At 41.2% G+C, this 19,308-nt stretch overlaps 1 protein-coding gene across 1 annotated transcript in view; it reads left to right on the top strand.

Annotated features, from left to right (window-relative positions):
• atp6v1ba (ATPase, H+ transporting, lysosomal, V1 subunit B, member a) overlaps nucleotides 1-19,308 on the top strand; it is a 38,708-nt gene that overhangs the window by 18,334 nt on the left and 1,066 nt on the right. The window contains exons 4-13 of the mRNA XM_074645639.1: nucleotides 1,075-1,168; nucleotides 1,796-1,873; nucleotides 2,864-3,003; nucleotides 7,367-7,468; nucleotides 9,013-9,110; nucleotides 9,263-9,386; nucleotides 12,888-13,038; nucleotides 13,921-14,003; nucleotides 14,436-14,540; nucleotides 14,845-14,974. Coding sequence (XP_074501740.1) covers nucleotides 1,075-1,168; nucleotides 1,796-1,873; nucleotides 2,864-3,003; nucleotides 7,367-7,468; nucleotides 9,013-9,110; nucleotides 9,263-9,386; nucleotides 12,888-13,038; nucleotides 13,921-14,003; nucleotides 14,436-14,540; nucleotides 14,845-14,974 — 1,105 coding nt within the window. The remainder of the gene's footprint in view (nucleotides 1-1,074; nucleotides 1,169-1,795; nucleotides 1,874-2,863; nucleotides 3,004-7,366; nucleotides 7,469-9,012; nucleotides 9,111-9,262; nucleotides 9,387-12,887; nucleotides 13,039-13,920; nucleotides 14,004-14,435; nucleotides 14,541-14,844; nucleotides 14,975-19,308) is intronic.

The following is a 19,308-nucleotide window of genomic DNA, read 5'->3' as shown; positions in this document are numbered from 1 at the left end:
ATTTATTTTTTATATAGCGTCAAGTCATAAGAGAAGATATCTCATGATGCTTTTTATTTATCCAGATGGAAATTGCACTACAGCAGTTTTAAAGTTTAAAGTAGGTGAGATTGGAAGTTATTTTTATAATCCTGACAGTAGTACATGAAACGGGTAATATGAAAAGAAATCATGTTCCTCTGTGTCCTGCGGTGCCCCTAACGGCATCTGCGAGATTTCACAAACCGGAGGAAAACAACCAGTGAGAGATGATCTGGAGTCTGCTGCCCAGCTGCCGTCTATGAGAGTCCAACATTCGCGAACTCTGACCAAACGATCAAACTAGGCAGCTCTGATCAAATATGAATCAATATTCTGTTACTGTAATGCCTATTTCGCTCCTCAAATGTTTACAGAAACATCTTGTAGTGTACTATTTAGCTGTAAAATGAAGAAGTTTGTGACCAGGCAGCCATGTTGAGATCTGCTGAGGAAATACCAAGCACCGCCCACCAGCCGGAGCACAGCCAATAGGAACGCTGTCTCTCTGAAATTACCTAGAGGCTAGATTTTCTAAAGCCTGAAAACAGAGCCATGAGGTGGTGCAGAAGTCTAGTTTTCTCTCAGAGCACAATATGCTGAAAAGGTTATTATGGAATTTTTGCCCAATGATGCCAAAAACGTGTTGCCTACTGCAGCTTTAATATTGTGTTCAGAATTATTTAGTTTATTTATTTTTAGAATTTCCCCCCCCCCAATTTTTAACAGTTTGGAATGCTGAATTCCTGCTGTCACTGCTAACTACGGTTGGCTTTGGGAGGGCTGCAAACAGAGTGAATGTTTCGCCAACTATTTGATGGATTGCCATGAAATTTCCAACAGATATTCAAGATCGTTCGAGGACACATTCTGACGACTTTGCCGATACTCTGACATTTCCCTCTAACTTCACCAGAGGGTCAAAGTATTTCCTTGTGCTGTGATATAATCTCTGATCTGGCTCAAATAATGTGGACTCCCCCCTTACCTGTACCTAACCTAACAGAGAAACTTTTTTTTTTTTAATGTACTGGCTTGTCATGTGTGTTTGTTCAGGTGTTTGAGGGAACGTCAGGCATCGATGCCAAGAAGACTGCCTGTGAGTTCACTGGCGATATCCTGCGTACCCCGGTGTCAGAGGACATGCTCGGTAAGATCAACCTGATTTCACTTTGCATATTTAATCCAAATTTAGCATTATATAGCATTAAATAATCCTCTGAATAGGTTCAGGTTTTGTTTACAGCTGCACAGTGCCCCATCCTTTCTGTCTTTGGAACACAAAGATAATCATTTTAGAGCATGTTGAATGCTGTTTAAAGTGTTATACTGCATTTTCTTTCAATATGCTTATTTTACTTGCGTTTTCAATCTACTCAGTAAATGGTAAAGGTGAAACGACACTGAATCAAACCCTTTTTGTCTGAATGTTCTCAGTGTGATTATCTCAGTACAGCCCAAGGTTACATGGATTTCAATAGCAGTAGAAAGTAAACCTGCTTTTGTTTTTGAAGTATCATTAATCACGTCTATGAATTTATAATTACTTGTACTTGTTACTTGTAGACTCGACAAGAGCCATCAGAGCCACTCTTATCTGTTTAGAGTCTGATACAAAACAGAATAGATCAGATGTGGTTGGAAGCGTCATCTAATGAATTTCATTTTATCTGTGTTTCTTAGCAATTATCTTTGAATTCAACTTCCAGATAAACCGTTATTTAATCAAAAAGAAAGACTTCATCTGCCTGGCTCATAGGAAATCTTTCTCTTTCAGGGCGTGTGTTCAATGGCTCAGGCAAACCCATCGACCGCGGGCCCAACGTTCTGGCTGAGGACTACCTGGACATCATGGGTACGACCTCAATGACCTGTCGCCTTCCTATGTTCTAGGTTATGTCTCTCACAACCATGCTACATTAACAAAGCACTTTCATCAATAAGAAATAAAATATGCTGGTATAAAAATGTGCAATTTTTACACATTAAAGGGGACATATCATGAAAAACTCCCTTTTCTCAGTGCTTGTTCTCATCCATCTGGGTATCTGGAGCGCCTACCAACCCTCAAACTGTGAAATAAGACGACCCAGTCCGTTTTTTGTGGGCTGCCTAGATCAGAAAATTCAACAAGCCAATCAGATCTGGCTCCCCTTCCTATGTCACATGCAGGCTCATTAGAATATATCGCCCACAGCTTGAGAACTACCTTTGTAAAGGTGGACCGTATTTTTTCTCCCAAGCCAATCAGAGCAGACTGGGCTTTTTCAGGAGGGGGGTCTTAAAGAGACAGGCGCTAAAACGAATGGATGAAATGAAAGGAAGTCTTATATACAGCATATTGTTCAGAAAACATGATGTGCTCCTAACAAGCGCTACTGCAGCCTCTGTGATGAGGAAAGATGATCCGTTACTCTCTACTGATTGGTTAGGATATAACCCCTCCCAACAGACATTGCCTAACCTGAACACGGTGTCTTGCTTGATGAATGAAGTGAAACAAAATGTCACTTAAATCTGTTATCAAGCCTTGTAATCTCTGGCATTGCGGTTCCAGTCCAGCCGCAGCAGCCAGCTGCATCAGTGCTTCATGGAATGTGACTTGGCATTTGTTTACTGTGCGTACTTCCAAACAGCAGCCAGATCAGAGGCTCGGCCCCTTTGGCTGCAGGCTTTATGTGTGCTGTACAATTTGTTCACTTTGTTTTATAAACAGTATTTCTAGCAAACAGCAGGAAGCAAGTTGATCATAGAGTTGCCAAACATAATTATATAGATTTTATTAATTGAAGCGAAATTCCTTAATTCCAAAGCGGATTCCTGACGGTGATTGGTGTTTTTCCAGGTCAGCCTATCAATCCTCAGTGCCGTATCTACCCCGAAGAGATGATCCAGACCGGCATCTCAGCCATCGATGGCATGAACAGCATCGCCAGAGGACAGAAGATCCCCATTTTTTCTGCTGCTGGGCTGCCCCACAACGAGGTGAGACCACCAAGCCAGTTCATTTCATCAGCTTCAGGAAAACATTCCTCTGGTGCCTGATTACCAGCATCCTGGGAATATGTTCTGAATGAAAGTAAAGTAGTATCAGACACTCAGCATCAGTTGGGCTCTAGGATCTGAGATTAACTTTTTTCACTTCTTGCCACTGTGACAGGCAAGTATTTTTTTTGTCTTTTGAAATCTCTGCGCTAAATGAAGGAATAACATGTTAGACCTGGTGTCATTCAATGTTCGATATATTTTATAAAAAAAACATATGCATGGTAAATTACAGTGTTCGAATTACACCGTGGCTTCCAGGGAGCCCTATTTTTTTGGGGAGGGAGGGTACTGTACTGTACTTTGTTAGTGTCATCTATAGTGGTTATTTGCATAAAAACACAATTCAAATGATTATTTTAATATTTGCTTTGATTAAAAAAAATCTTGGCAAGCTGCTTAGAGCTAGCGTTAGGAAGTTAAACAGGTCATAATTCTCTAAGATCTATTTTATATTACTGTGAAAACATCTCCTTCAAACAACTGGATTCATTCAAGTGTCTCGCCAAAAACTTAGTTGTACAAGACTACATTTGAACACATCATGATAATGTTGTAATTTACCTTTCTCCCAATCGTCATTTTTCCAAGCAGAGTTTGAACGCCTCATAATAATAACTCAATGGCACCTCTGTTAACGTTAGTAGCTCTGTTATTTAACCAAGCAGGACTGTGCTGCCCACCGGCTGCTAAAAGTTAACGTTACTAACTCTCCTCCTGATTTCCTGATTTCAACAAGGATTGTTGTTCACAGTGTCGCATTATCACGGAAAAAATAGGCTGCGTCCCCTCAGGTTTAGTAGTGCCATGCTTTTGAGCGCAGTTTTTTCTCTCCACCGTGGCTACGGTCCCAAACAAACTGAAACATGATACGGCGTGCGTATGCGTCACTGTGCGTGCGTATCTGTCGGAAAGCATCTATACAGAGGAATCGATAGTCAAGGAGGTATGAGATGCCAAGGAATTGGACAACTAGGAACCCGTTCTTAACGGGAACAGGTTCTCTATTCCCATCTCCCATAGTATTTTACCTGTTTGCCAAAGTGGCGGATTGCCTGACGATTTCACCCACCAATGACAACAATTTACCCGTATTTGGCAGGTGGCGGGTGCTAATTTCAGACCCTGGTTGGGTCTGAAGACTACAAGTTTGAAAGTAAAAAAATCTACAGGTGTTAGAAAGAAGGGATCTTACCAGATCTCTGTAGCCCGCCGCTCAGCTACTTGAGGCTACATTAGCCGCTACGAGTATAACACACCCGAATCTCTGAACTGAGCTGTGAGCAGTCTGGGCTCAAGATTTTAACCAAAGAAGAATTTGTGGAATGAAAGAGATGATCCACAGGGACCGCCAAAATCAACACTAAATGAAAGTTCCTCGTAGTAACTTTACGCAAACGGCAAACTGGCAATAAACTCGGCTACTAGCTCTACCTGAAACTGAGCGGGTATACGCGTTCCTAAGGTCAAGAAGGAACCTCCATGCTCCAATCGCATTATATTTTCTATAAATAAAAATGTTTTCCACTTAGAGTGCCAAAATCTAAAGAGAAACGCTTTGGGACACGTTCATGTTTATTTCTGTGGCAGTCTCACAATGGAAATGTTTAACATTGATGAGTCAGGTCATTCATCTGTGTCAGCTGTTGTCCTCTGTGTCGCATGACACGCAATTTGACTTCTACTTCCTTTTCCAGGGTTTTTCATGCCTCACAATGGAGATGCATGACTCAGTTGTCCCGCATAAATGACAATGTGTTACATACTAGAATATCACATGTTGTGTAAAAGATGTTCAGGTGAAGTAAAACATTTGACATTTAGCAATTCCTAAGATTTTAGTCTTGGTTGATTTAGAATTTCTTTGTTGAGTGAAATTGATGGAATTGTGCTCAGAGTTTAACAATCTGGAGTCTTTGGTTGCATCTGAAATTCCACACTAACATGCTATTTATACACTAAAACAGCTTAGCATGAAACCAGTAGTAGGTGAATTGCACACTATCTCTGGTGAAATATTACAGTATGAAACGCTGGACACTATGCCGGCATAAATATCCCGCAATGCAATGTGGTAGTGATGACAACGTTGATAACAGACGTTGACAGACAGCTCTGTAACGTCAATACGGCCGCCGCTCTGCACTGCTCTCATACCGCTGATAACATCACATCGTGGAAGCGTAGCACCCCCCCAGGTTAACACTGTTAGCACCGTTAGCCGCTAACCTCAGTCTTCGCCATGTTGAGAGCCGTGTGGAGGCAACCCCTCTGCTCTGAATATGGTATTGAGAACTGAAGGGGAGTCGTTGTGTTATTTTCCAGCGAATTTTTGTCACAGTAGGACTGCTTTGGAAATCGTCCAAAGGCAAAAAAAATAAATAAATTAAATTAAATAAAACAATAGCCACAAAGATAACTCCATTGTATTTGGCAAAACAAGATTGATTGATTTCATCTACTGGAGCACTCCAGCACAACAACACAGTTGAGGCTTGTTGTGTGATAGACCATTGGCTGTTCTTGATGCTCTTCAGTTAAAAAAAAAAGAAACCAACGTGTATTCTTCTTTTCACTCCTACAGTCCGTGTACACATCAATGCTCAGGGACGAAATGTAATGCGTTACTGTCTCACAATGGTTTGCAATTGTCAGGCAGTAACGGCATTGTACTATAAATGTTCCGATATCCACTAAAAACCTTATTTAGAAGTTGTTATGACAGCCAAACATAGAGCACCTTGACACAGGGAACAGCCTGTGTTTATCTGCCACCATCAGTTGTTTCACAAACTGCAAGTAGAAATGTTCCTGTGTAAGTCGTAGCAGTTAAAAATATATACAAAAGTAATGAATAATAAATACATTTAATAAATTGAGTATTGCCTCCAGAGGAGGTCTGAGTACGGTTCGATTCAGAGGGGTCTGAGTTCTTCAGGAGTGTTCACATTATACGCAAAAAAATGAGTTCATTTGGTGGGGCTGAAAGGGACCAAGTGTGAAAACACCTTCTGAGACAATTTTAGGTTTGAATGTTAAAATGTAGAGAAGCTTTAAAAACATCCCTTAAGCTCTGGTTCAGCCTCGGCGCTCTCATCAACCTGGTTTCCAGCAGCAGCAGCAGCAGGCAGCTGTTTTCAGAGTGAAGCAACACATCTGGCTCTTTAGCTTCGAGTCTGCTTTAATATCAGAGTGTTTGGCAAAAAAAACAACGAGGCTTCTAATGCTTGATCTGAACTAGTATTCTAGTGGAAATGTACAGAGCAAATCTGTCATCGCATCAGTTTCTTTAATCACTTCTCGTGTTTCTACGAGCGTAAACCGAGCCGTCAACCTCGGTCCCGTCCGCAGTGTGAAAATGAACGATCAAACGGTTCCCGCTGTGGAACCGGCCAAAACAACCACCCCGGGTGTTGTCCCCCTAATGATGAGCCGCTTGTCGTGCCGTTGGGATGGTGTGAAAACTCGGCTCATTGTTTCATTAAGCGCATGTCACAGAGGTCATGCATGTGCTGGTCTCCTCTATGGGCCAGGTGCCTGAACCCGGGGTGCATGCAGAGGTCAGGCCCGATCAACGCCGCGGCCGTGACATCATGTGATGAGCGTGAAATTCCTCTTTCATTCCACAAATTCATCGAATCCACTTGATTTCTCAGCTTCAGTAAAGAAAGTGGTCGTGGTTAGTCGTACGACACATTTATTAAAGAATAGATACTCTTATTGATTCAATGAAAATTGAATTGATCTACTGATACGTATTCTCTGTGCTCTCTACTGAAGATGGAACCCTTGTTTGATTTTTTAAATAATTTCCTTAAAATAAAAATAAGGTGTGCAAAGCCAAGTAGGCTCTCAGTGTGTCGGATACATTTTTAGTAGTATTTCATATCTTGTGTTGCTCATCTAGTTTTCAGCTTGTGAACATGAATTAGGCGAAAGTGTTTCTGCGTCTCAATGACGTCTTTGAGTTTGAGTAGTTATTTATAACCTTAGGTACTTGCAAATGTTGGAAGCTAAATCTAATTAGATTGGATAAGGGCTTCAAAAGGATTTGGGTTCAATAAGCAGACTCAATACTGGATTCAGAATCAACCAAATGCTGGCGAATCCAAAGCCTACTTGACACCCAACCTCAGACAGAAAAAGAAAGTTATCATTGACCTTCTGTCAGGAATACACGCTGCTTCATTAAGTCATTAAAGACTGTGTGTGTGTGTGTGTGTGTGTGTGTGTGTGTGTGTGTGTGTGTGTGTGTGGACTTTGAAAACTCTAAATCCTCTATGTGTGTTTTTCTGGCTCCCAGATTGCCGCCCAGATCTGTCGCCAGGCCGGCCTGGTGCAGAAGTCCAAGGATGTGATGGACTACAGTTCTGAGAACTTTGCCATTGTCTTCGCAGCCATGGGGGTAAGCAGACGCCCCTCTCCCCCCCCACCCCCCACCCCCATCTGTGACTCTAATCCCCTTTTAACCCTGATGTGACACCCTGTCCCTTCTCTCCCGCCCTGCTCTCGGCCTTTTATTCACCAGGTGATTTAACCTTTAAGTCCCTCTTGTTCCTTCTGCTCCTCTGAGCGTGTAGACACGTTACTAATTCAACAGGCCCTTTAATGCTGTCAGCAGCCCGGTATCAAGTTCTCTCTCCTCCTCAGCTGCTCCTCCTGTTCCCCTCCCCGGTGGTGACAGGTTGACCCCTACCAGAAACACACACACACACACACACATACACACACACACATGCACACACATTTGCTTCACTAGCTAAATACTAATCCTTCCCTCTTCCTCTTCTCATACATTTCACATCCCATCGTGGTAAGTCTAGCGGGAGAGTTGAGGAGCAGTGTGAACAGAGATTTATACAAGTCAACACATTGGTATGCATTTTTTTTAAAAGAACAATTTGAAGGACATAATGCACACAGTAACAGCAATGCATCTTTTTAGTGGTAAAAAAAACAAAAAACAGGTTAAATCACAAAACCTTTCTGTTGACCCAGAGTGTAAGACTTCTATTGAGCTATCAGTGAGCGTTTTAGCCCCGTTTCTTCTTTTTAGTCAGTTTTTGACTGAACTCTGACAGTGATGAGACTTACCAAAGAAGAGCATGAACTTTGGTTTTTAGTTTTAACCTTTTCCATTCCAACCCTCTCTACCTGTTTTGTCTTTTTGTAGGGGGGTACAGGGGGTCTGTAGGGGGAGATAGCAGGTCAACAGTAGATGTCACATAGAAGTGGTGTACATCATCTGAAAGCTGGGAACCTGAAGATTAATTTGAGATGCAGCTCAGGACTGTGTGTAAAGCTCTTCTCGTCATAAATAAGAAATAGACGTGAATTAATTCAAATAAATTGTGAAAGTGTATAAGAGCTTAGAACATGATGATAGAAGTAAATGATGGCCATCCCCATTCTCTTTTAGGTCTCAAGGTGCTGCAGCAATTTTTGATTTGGTGCTAAATGTAACAATTTTTTTACCGCTTGAGAATTGATAAAAATGCTCAATAATCCCTCCAGAATATCACATTAAGACACCAAGACCCTGAGGAACGCCATAGAAAAAGCCATGCTGTGATTTGGTTTCAAAAACTTTTGACATTTGGAGATTTCTGCAAGAATTGCCATTTTTTTGGCGTTTGGATGGCGAGCACTTCTGTTGTGTAAACTGCTCAGTAACCCCCTTATTGTCAATCTAGCTAGTAAAGCCATCCATCCTCTGAATGCTCTAGGTCTCTAGTTTGTGGCTGTAAAGTTTCACGAGGCTGTGATTATCCTAGAGGTCACCACAGGTCATTTTATACAGTGAAGTCGAGTTTAAAAAAAAATGTCTCACTACAATGAAATGGCTCCTATGAGGACTAACATCATCACGTTACACATTCAATGTGATCTCTTGTGAAAACGGTTTAAGGGGAGTTTCAGCTAAGGTGCCTCCGTCTCATTTAATTTCAGGTCAACATGGAAACTGCCCGCTTCTTCAAGTCTGATTTTGAGGAGAACGGCTCCATGGACAACGTCTGCCTGTTCCTCAACCTGGCCAACGACCCCACGTAAGATTCAGTCCGATCTCATTCCAACAATCAGAACGGTTCCTGTACCAGCCAGTCCCAGTCTGTGTATGCTGTTTACAGTTAAATTCAGAACTCATTTTGTTATGTGTAATATAGAATAACTTAAGTTTTTTTTTTCTGTGACCAATCAGCATCGAGCGTATCATCACCCCTCGCCTGGCGCTGACGTCAGCCGAGTACCTGGCCTACCAGTGTGAGAAGCACGTCCTGGTCATCCTGACTGACATGAGCTCCTACGCTGAGGCTCTGAGAGAGGTACTGTCTCAGACACACTGCTCACACACTGTGTACCATCTGCAAACAAAGTGTTTTACTCCTGGATCTAGTGGGGTTAAGGTAGACTAAACAGGAAGATACTATTTTCATCCCAGTAAATGGACACTTGGTAAGTAGACGCCGTTGAAGATGTGCTTATTAGGTGTTCTCAGCACGAGTGACGGGCTCAGCAAATTAACCAGAATATCCTTTATTTTCTGTCCATTTAAGGCGTTTACAGGAACACCTCTCACTTTATCACATAATACTTTACCGACTCGTAACCACCTTTGAAAGAATTAAAAGGCTTCTGAAGTCTGGCATTTTTAATATATTTTCTCTTACTGTCAACAAATCTGATGAAAACTTGTAGTTTCCTAAAACAGCAACTCACTGTAGTTGCTGTTTTAGTGCTCATGGTATGGGTGTCACGATATACCAGAATTGACTGTGATATTTAAAAAAGGAAACATTGATATCATGTTAATAATACACATATGATAATATTGTGTAAATAATCCAGCACTTCTTAATTCATTTTTTGTATATACAGTTATGGTTACAGACTTAGAACTATGTCTGCCTTACTGTCCACTATATTCAGTGTTATCTTCAGGAGGGTGTCCAGCAGCAGTTAAAGCGCCACACCGTGTGGCAGCCCGTCAACATAACACACTAATGTAAATCCTCTGCAGCATTAGCACAAAGGTGATAGACTCACTAAAGTAGTGTGCTCCTTGCTGAAATGTACGATAATGTGTCCTTCATTCATACCTTAACTTCATTCTTGTCCGATTGGCTTCAAAAGGAAATACCCCCCCCCCTCCCTACCCTCACTGTCCTCCTCTCTCCTTGTGGTGAGGAGTCAAGCCCCTTCGACTCACTTTTGTGTCTCGGTAATAATTCTTTTATGTTGTACAGTTTGCTGTCTCAATATGCCGGCAGCACAATGCAGGTTTTTTAAATGGTGCATGTGCACATTGGGTTTCCCTTCTTGCATTCGCCGTCCATAACCGTGGCACGCGTACGCCTCGCCAATAGTCTGCTAAGACCCAGGCAGCAGCACCTACAAAGAGCCAGGAGGACATTAACATTTAACTTCTGTTCCCATTCAAGGCACCTGAAGGTTGAGTTTTTGCATTGAATATACAGTTCAGAAGTGTTTAGCCTGCCCATTCACCTTTGACTCAAGGATGAATGGGGTGTATTTTCTTTTCCCTCTTGCTCTCAATTCACTTGACTTTGGGGACAAGGTATTTGCTTTTGGTCATTTTTGTAGAGGGCCTGAAAACAGAATGGCAACATTTCCAACCAGCTGTTTGCCTCTTGTGAAAGCTACTGAAGGAGTTAGCATCACTTGACCCTCCAACGGTAAATGGTTTTAGTAGATATTTGTTTTTTTTGTTTATTTGGAAGAGTACAGCAAAGAAAACCCAAGTAAGATTAAGTCTTACTGAAGATTAAAAAAAACAACCTTTACCAAGAGGTCTTTTGGGGAAAAAAATCAAGACATGAATTAGGACTGTAAAGCTGCACTAATCTTTATTTTTATAAACAAAAGACAAACATGTAGTGAATAACCCACAGAGAACTGACCCTTTAATAAGCCCCCCCACCCTTACATGCTGTTGTTATCATGGCATCATTCAGTTCACAACAATAGCACTGGCATAGAGATCTGTAGGAGCTTTTTAGATAGTGCATCCTTGATTTCAGACAGGTTGGAAAGCAAGCTCCTAATTTTTAAACAACAACAATCAATTTTGATGTCTGAATCAACAACTGTCACTTGACTGATTGTATTAGCCCTAACTAGATAGATTGGTTAGCTAATTAACTTGAACTGAGTTCATTGGACGAGTAATAAGCTTGCTAACAGCTGGTGAACATAGTGGAGCATTTAGCAGCTGAAGAGACGGATATTCTTCTCAGGAGGTGGTGGAGACCATAATGGAGCTAAAAGAGCGAGAGTATCGTAACTTAGATTCATCAGTTGGACACAAACACAACTCCAAACATAGATAAGTGCAAAGCAGAGAAAGATAGAAAGTGTATCAATGCGTCAGCACACAGCAGACAACAGAGCATCACAAGACATAAGTATTTCAGCAATCTGTTGTTTACAGTTACAGAAGGCAAAACCGTCGGGTCACTGTCTTAATGCTTATGGTGACACGGTTGAACATCACGGCCCTGAGATTATCTAAAGGTACAGTGTTAACTGCAGATATGGAAATTGCCATTACATTGTGTAGTAGGGAAGGGGGAAAAAAACGATTCACCTAGGTATCATGATTTTTTTTTTTTATTATTATTTTTTTAAACTACTAATCTTTTTTTTAATGCCAAAATCATAAACTGCATATCAGAAGTGGCCGTGATCACCGTGACGTCACCCATTTGTTTGTGGACTGCCATTTTGAAGCCTCGAGTTTGGCATTTTGGCCGTTGCCATCTTGGTTGTGACACGTGACAAGAGAGGGTGGAGCTAAATACAACCGAACACTGAATAAGATATTTTTAGGGAGACCAAAATATGAATATTAACTGTCATGAACTGAAAATGAATGAATGCAAGTTTAAGGCACTTTGGCTTCACTGGTCAGATTCAATACATTTGAGTCTATGTGGAGGTAGAAGGAAGTTACCGCTTTTATTGTTGTAGTCGTAGTAGTGTGATGTCATATCCGTTCCGTATCCGCCAACCAAAACAAACCGCAGTCGGCTGCAGCGACCTGAAAACGGCGGAGGGTCTGCGTGGATACGACCTGCACCCTCCCATGTTAAGTCCAAAGTGGTAAACACTACACATCCAGTAAAGTATGGAAACACTTTGGGTTTCAGACATTGACAGGAAAAGCAGAGCTAGACATTTATACATTTATGTTTTATGCATTCAAACGGCCCCGATGGAGCTGACCATGGATGTATAAAGAGAACGGAGCTGACGAAGTTAGAGGAAGTATACACGTCTGTTTTTCAGAATAAGGTGTTAACAAAGGGAACTGTATATACAAAATACATATATGGAAATAAGATTGATTGGATTATATTCACCACAAGTATAAAACATTACATGTCCCTTATAAATTAAAAAAGAAAATACCACTAATTTGTGAGGGAAATGTCTTTATTCTTTGATTTTTGGGTTGCTGGAAAATAATTAATAAATAACACCTGACAATAACTGATATATTTGACTTCAGGACATCTCTGACTACTAAAATCAAACATTTTAACTGGATTCATTTAGAGATTTTCCAAAGTTAAAGTCCCTAGAAGTGGTATGATTCAACTTGAATATTATCGAATCGGGAGATAGGTGTATCGTCCAGCCCTATTGATAAACGGTGATCATCATTTTCAACTTGTTCTGCTCCCAAGTAGCCAAAAATGAATTAATGCAGCTTTAAAATTTTCTCAAACTTGATGACATAAATAAAAAAGCATGTAACCAACTTTGCTCTCTTTAGCTTATGCTCTCATGTCGCCCACCTTAAGGTCTCTGCTGCCCGAGAGGAGGTGCCCGGTCGTAGAGGTTTTCCTGGCTACATGTACACTGATCTGGCCACCATCTACGAACGTGCCGGCCGAGTGGAGGGCAGGAATGGCTCCATCACCCAGATCCCCATCCTCACCATGCCCAATGACGGTGAGAGCAGCAGCCTTCGATGCTTTAAGTCGGACTAAAACCACATCTTCACAACTGTCAGCCCTGTAGGGGACTAATTATAAACATATGTGTTTTATGCCTTCAAAGCAACGTTAACAGTTTTTTTTTTCTGCTTGTGCATCTGTTGAATATCAGCGTGGTCATGCACATTATACTTTTTGTATTTTCTGTCCTTAAATGCCGTCTCCGAAATCTTCTTGACAAGTTATTGTTTGAATCACTGGAGCAGGCATCTCAAATGGACCGAGGAGACATTTTTGATGCCTGCAGTTACCATAGCAATACTCATGAAGAGCCTACTCCTATGTAGTTGAACAGGAGTCCCCCCCATTACAGCATCACGGGGAGGTGATTGTGTCGGCTTTTACTAAACACTGCTGGTGTTCCCAAGAGCTCTTGATTTAGAGTAAAGGTCTTTAAAGTGGGAAGCTAGTTTCCTATGTGTGACTTTATTTTAATGCCTGCAAATCACTGAGTGATTTGAATTGTAGATGTTCTTCACTGTGTGTGTGTGTGTGAACTCAACTGAGGCCTTATATTTAGTGTTTACATTAATTGTGCTGCAGTATGTAACAACTACACACTAATTTATGGGATATGTTGTGGGGCTCCAAAAAAAATACCTTTTAGTCGACTCATCAATTTGATTTAATTGACAGATCGAGTTTCTCCACAAAGAATCACCACTTTAAATCTGGTGTTTACCAGGAATGTGCTCACAAGTTTCCCTGGAAATAAGTCATTCAGCATGAAAAATGACAAATGGACTATATAAATCTTAGCCGTCTAAGACCAGAATGATGGAATAGTGGAGGCAGCCCTAATATGTTGTGATTGAATGCATTTTTGTGCCTCTAACAGACATCACCCATCCAATTCCTGATCTGACTGGATACATCACAGAGGGTCAGGTCTACGTTGAAAGACAGCTGCACAACAGACAGGTATTCATCAGGCCTTTTAAAGCCATTTCTTTAAAACAACATTTATCCAATTTGGGGGCAAAAGAGCTGCTACTCATTCCTGGGTTCGATGGTTCCAGTGTTGGATCCAGCATGCCACATTTAGTTCTGCTCATTTTTGTGTGCATTTACATACATTATACATGGAGCATTTAATGGTCAAATCAATGGTGCTCCAAAAATATAATACCAAAATATCAACAGAGTGAAAACAAGTGGAATGCAATCCTGTGGGAAGGCTTATCTCATCAGTCCTCCTATTTCTGACTGAGTGAATATGTCCCTAAATAAAACAACTTTCTGTCATTACATTGTTAGTTTGTTTTAGTAACCTCTATAGTTGATATAAAATCTTTTTTTCTTTCTTTTTTTTTCACATTTTGCATTAACAACACATGTCATCTTGTCTTTCAGATCTACCCACCCATCAACGTGTTGCCTTCACTGTCCCGTCTGATGAAGTCCGCCATCGGCGAGGGGATGACCAGGAAGGACCACGCTGATGTCTCCAACCAGCTGGTAACAAACATTTTACCTGTTGTAAAGAATAATCCTGTAACCTGAACACGAGGGTGAATTTTGGAAGTTGGATGAATAACTGAAAGCACTGACTGAGGATACTATATGGAGGGAAGTGCCAAGGGCCCAATCCCAACGTCCATACTCGCAGTCTCACTCAGACTTTGAGGCGCGTTCCCGCACAGTCCGTGAGGGTTCAGGCCTTAGGGGGGACTTTGGGATTAGGCCCATATCTAGACGTTTGATGTCAACCATCTGATGAACCGTCATCATTATTAATATGTCTGTCTGTCCTTGTCTCCAGTATGCGTGTTATGCCATTGGTAAGGACGTCCAGGCTATGAAGGCTGTGGTGGGAGAGGAGGCCCTCACCTCTGATGATCTGCTCTACCTTGAGTTCCTGCAAAAGTTTGAGAAGAACTTCATTGCTCAGGGTAAGAACACGCTAAAAGAGCCATTCACACATTTTCAACCTTGTTTCCACGGATTAGTACAGTACACATACAGAAGAAGTACGTCTTTGTCATTCACAATAGCGAAGGTGCAAGCGGCAGCTGGCAACCACAGTTAATAGGATTCCTCTGCCTCTTCACAAAGGCAGCCATTACTCACATCTCGAATATTAACCCATTCAGTCCATTGACAGAGAATGAATGGCCAACCATTTTTACAACAGAGAAGTCATTAAAGACATTTATTAAGCAGAAATATCAAAGTTTTTCTGCTTGCTGCTTCTCACGCATAAGAGTTTGCTGCTTTTCTCTTTATTGGGTTTTTGTCTGTTAGTCAGACATGACACTGTTCACTATTTTTGAATCATTTTAAAGACTAAACGATTAAAGCTTCAGTAGGCAGACATTTTTTGGCATTATTGGGCGCAAATTCCATAATAACCATCTGCCGTCTATGAGAGCTAGCTGTCAATCACTCGCGAACTCCGATCAAACGGTCAAACTAGGCAGCGCTGATCAAATGTGAATCAATATTCTCTTACGTTAATGCCTATTTCTCTCCTCAAATGTTTACAGAAACATATTGTAGTGTACTGTTTAGCTGTAAAATGGAAAGTTTGTGACCCGGCAGCCATGTTGAGATCAGTTGAGGAAATACCAAGCACCGCCCGCCAGCTGGAGCACAGCCAATAGGAACGATCTCTCTCTCTGAAATGACCTGTGATTGGTCAAAGTCTCCCGTCACGGTCTAGATGTTCTAAAGCCTGAACACAGAGCCATGAGGAGGTGCAGAAGTCTAGTTTTCTCTCAGAACACTTGAATTACAATATGCTGAAAGGTTATTATGGGATTTTTGCCAAATGATGCCAAAAACGTTCTGCCTGCTGAAGCTTTAAAGAGCTTGTGCTCTCTGCACATGCAGTCAAACTTCATGCTGTTTTATTTAGGCAGTGTGGGAGCAGGAGGAGTCTGATTTAGTGGTTAGTCACTGCTGCTAACACACAGCAGTGAAACGCTCATTCAAATACCCAGAACAAACAGCTCAGCATGGGGGGAATGAATGAATGAAACCACATACGGAACCTTAACTTTATAGGGATTATGAAATCAATTCAGAAGTGGGAATGGGTTCTCGTGATTTCCTGATTTTCCCTGGAGGATGTAAAACTTAGTAAGCGGTGGAAAAGTGTCTCCAGCGGTGACACTCGCTGGCTTTGAGTTCCTGTGTGTGATTCAGTTCTGTTGTATAGTCCAGACGACTTTTACTGGAAATGTGTTTCACTACATTTCTGTCACATTTCTCTCAAGTATTCATTATTATTATTATATATATTTTATTATTATTCACTATACTATAGCGTCCATTGTGATTGACTGTAATTGCAGATACCACATGCTGTGTTGTGCAACATGCGGTTGTTGTTACAGTTGAAAGTAAAACCACAGAAGTCTTTATTCATCGCAAAGAGATCAGATCAGAATACTGGTGGTGTGATATAAGTAGGAACAGTGCTTCAGGTTATTGCTCCTCTATTACAGTATATTGCTTTGTAAACTGGCGGTTGAAGTGGCGTCCACATTGTATTTCATGTTTCCATCCGTCACTAGAAAATATTGATCTGTGCAGGTTCCTTCTTTTGTTGCCGAAGCATACGTGATCATTTCTTCCTGTTTCTTGAAAGTGACTAAACAAAGCTCAGCCTTGCAGCAGTTTATTCGTCTTTGTAGATGCTGTACATACAGTACCTGTTACCTCTTTTGAACACTGATGGATTCCACAGGAGAATAGTCATCATGGCAAGACGAGATGGGATATGGAGAGAGAAATATCTTTAGCTTTTTTCCCTCCCAACTCGACGCAACGATCACACCAAGAGCAAAGCAAACTTTTCGTGCGGCGCGATCACACACAAAGTCAATGCAAAAGAGGCGAATAGTTGCAGAATCAAACCGGGTGGCGCGAAAGGTGTGAGTGGCGCCAATGGTGCAAAGCTAACACGCGAAATTCGTGTATTCGCGGGATTTGAAATATTTCAACTCCAGCGAGACATTTGCGTGACGCTGCGTTGCGAAAGCCTCCCGGCGTTGAGATCGTCCTCCTGTCGTCACTGACGTCACTGATGTTGTTGAATCAGAAATGAATTAAATAATTCTTGTATGTGTCTGTGATCAACCAGAGCTACGATAGTACATCATATCTGTACAGAGACCGGACCGAACTCTGTGTATAAACCACAGACTGTCTACGGTAGAAACAACGACGTCGCTGCCGTATTTATGCCTAGATGACTTTATGTTGAGTGTTGATGAAGCAGCTGCATAGCCTGGCACTGATCCATCCAAACTCCATTCAGAAAAACTAGCATTTTAAAAGTTGTTTGCTTGTCGTCATGCGGACAGACCTGATGAAGCATGAATTCAGACTTTTTACACATCGGCATAATTATGTAGTTATTTCAGCATCCTTTTGATCCATTTATTGACATTAAATCACAACACGATCCTATTTATTTTGGGTTCATACCACAGTAGCAACGTGTGGCTTGCTAGATACAGTCAGTGCAACGGCGCTGTATGTGAATACAGCTCGCCGCCGGATGATGTTATGAACCCAGACACGACGGCAACAGTGCTCGTTTCTCCCATGGTTGATGGCAGAAAAGTTGTTGGTATCAGGTTTAAGTGCTTTATAAATACTGTTAAACTATCAAAACGCTCAGTATACGGAGAAACACACACAGCCTGTATTCAGAAATTGTGCGTTTGAAACAAGCCGTCAGGATTTCTGTCCATTTGTGATGTCACAAATATACAATATTTAGACCATTACACGGTTTTAAACGTAAACATTCTAAATGTGTCTCCAGTTTATTTCCTGTTGCAGTGTATGTAAATAACATCAGCTGACAGGAAGTAAACATGGACCCAAACTGTTGCCTAGCAACGCAATTCCGTTGAAATGCACTAAAACGGAGCGTTTCAGACAGAGGGTAAATCCAGGTATATTCAGACAGACAGTATGAGGAAAATAAAGTGTTTTTTTTTAACATTACAGCATGTAAACATTTTCTAGTAGAAACACGAAATACAAGTAAGAACCTGAAAATGAGCACGATATGGGACCTTTAAGACTGGAAACTGATAGCTTAGGATGCTATTTGCATGGAGTAGCATAAATACCAGAAATAGTTTAGTTATTTTCAAATTGACTTTTTGCAGGTATTTAGTCATAAACCAAAGTATTGTACAAATGAACATTTTAACTAGATGATGGTTCTAGACGAGAAGTTACAGGATCACCAAAGTGATTACAGTTCGTCCAGAGGAGGAAACCTGAATGTCTGAATCACATTTCAAGGCAATCCAACAGTTGTTGAGACATTTCGCTGAAATCCACAAATGTCAACCTCACGGTGGCGCTAGAGGAGAAGCCCTGGGATCAAAGTCAGTAGGATTCATGAATCTGTGGACACTCGGGACGCACGGTGGCTTTAATATATTTTATTTATTGTTGTCTTTTATGAGATAAATTGAACTGTTCAATGTCCCGTCATGTATTTTGAAGCCAGTTCTTGTACAGGAATTATGTCATTGATATTTAGATGTATCATGAAGAGACCCCCCCCCAGCCCTACTATGTATACTGAGCATCCATTCAGTGGTCTGTACGGTGTCTCCCATCTAAGGTTTGACAAGTACAGAGGTGTTGTGGCTCACCAGATGGTAACATCCTGACCATAACGAAAGAAAAGAAAATGAAATCTTCAAATCTCAAACTATGCACTTGATCAGACGTCATGTCACAAACAGTTCAAGAGAGTGCTATCGTCACAATAAGGGCTCTTGGTATGTTGCCCTTGAAAAGCAAAAGGAGCTGACTATACAGCATGCCTCGTGATTTCTCAGTATTTTACCAATAGCAGCAGTGTGATGACTTATACATCTCATTTTTCTATTTGTGATGATTCACCAAAAGAACCACACGGTAACAGTTACAGACGGATGGATGTCCTGATATTATTGGTTGCTACCAGCTTACACGTCATATTTTGTTTTACGGGAAGAAAAGAGACTTTGATATAAAAATACCAAGAAATTGTTTTTATATATATATATTTTTTGGTATATATTGTTGAATAGGTACACTGTAAGCCCGGGGATCTAAAAGGTCATTTCATCTGGACTTGAACACTAAGTTTCTTCTTCTTATCTCTTTCCTCACGGTCCATTTTCAAGACCCTTTTTTTTGCTTGATGTGATGTACAGTGAATGCATTAGACAGCCACAGTTGACACTATGTTCTAACCCAGCACCCC

Source organism: Sebastes fasciatus, chromosome 9 (assembly GCF_043250625.1).
Source record: "Sebastes fasciatus isolate fSebFas1 chromosome 9, fSebFas1.pri, whole genome shotgun sequence".
Classification (NCBI taxonomy): Eukaryota; Metazoa; Chordata; class Actinopteri; order Perciformes; family Sebastidae; genus Sebastes; species Sebastes fasciatus.
Note: the sequence above shows the minus strand (reverse complement) of the source record. Positions and strands in the feature narration are given on the sequence as shown.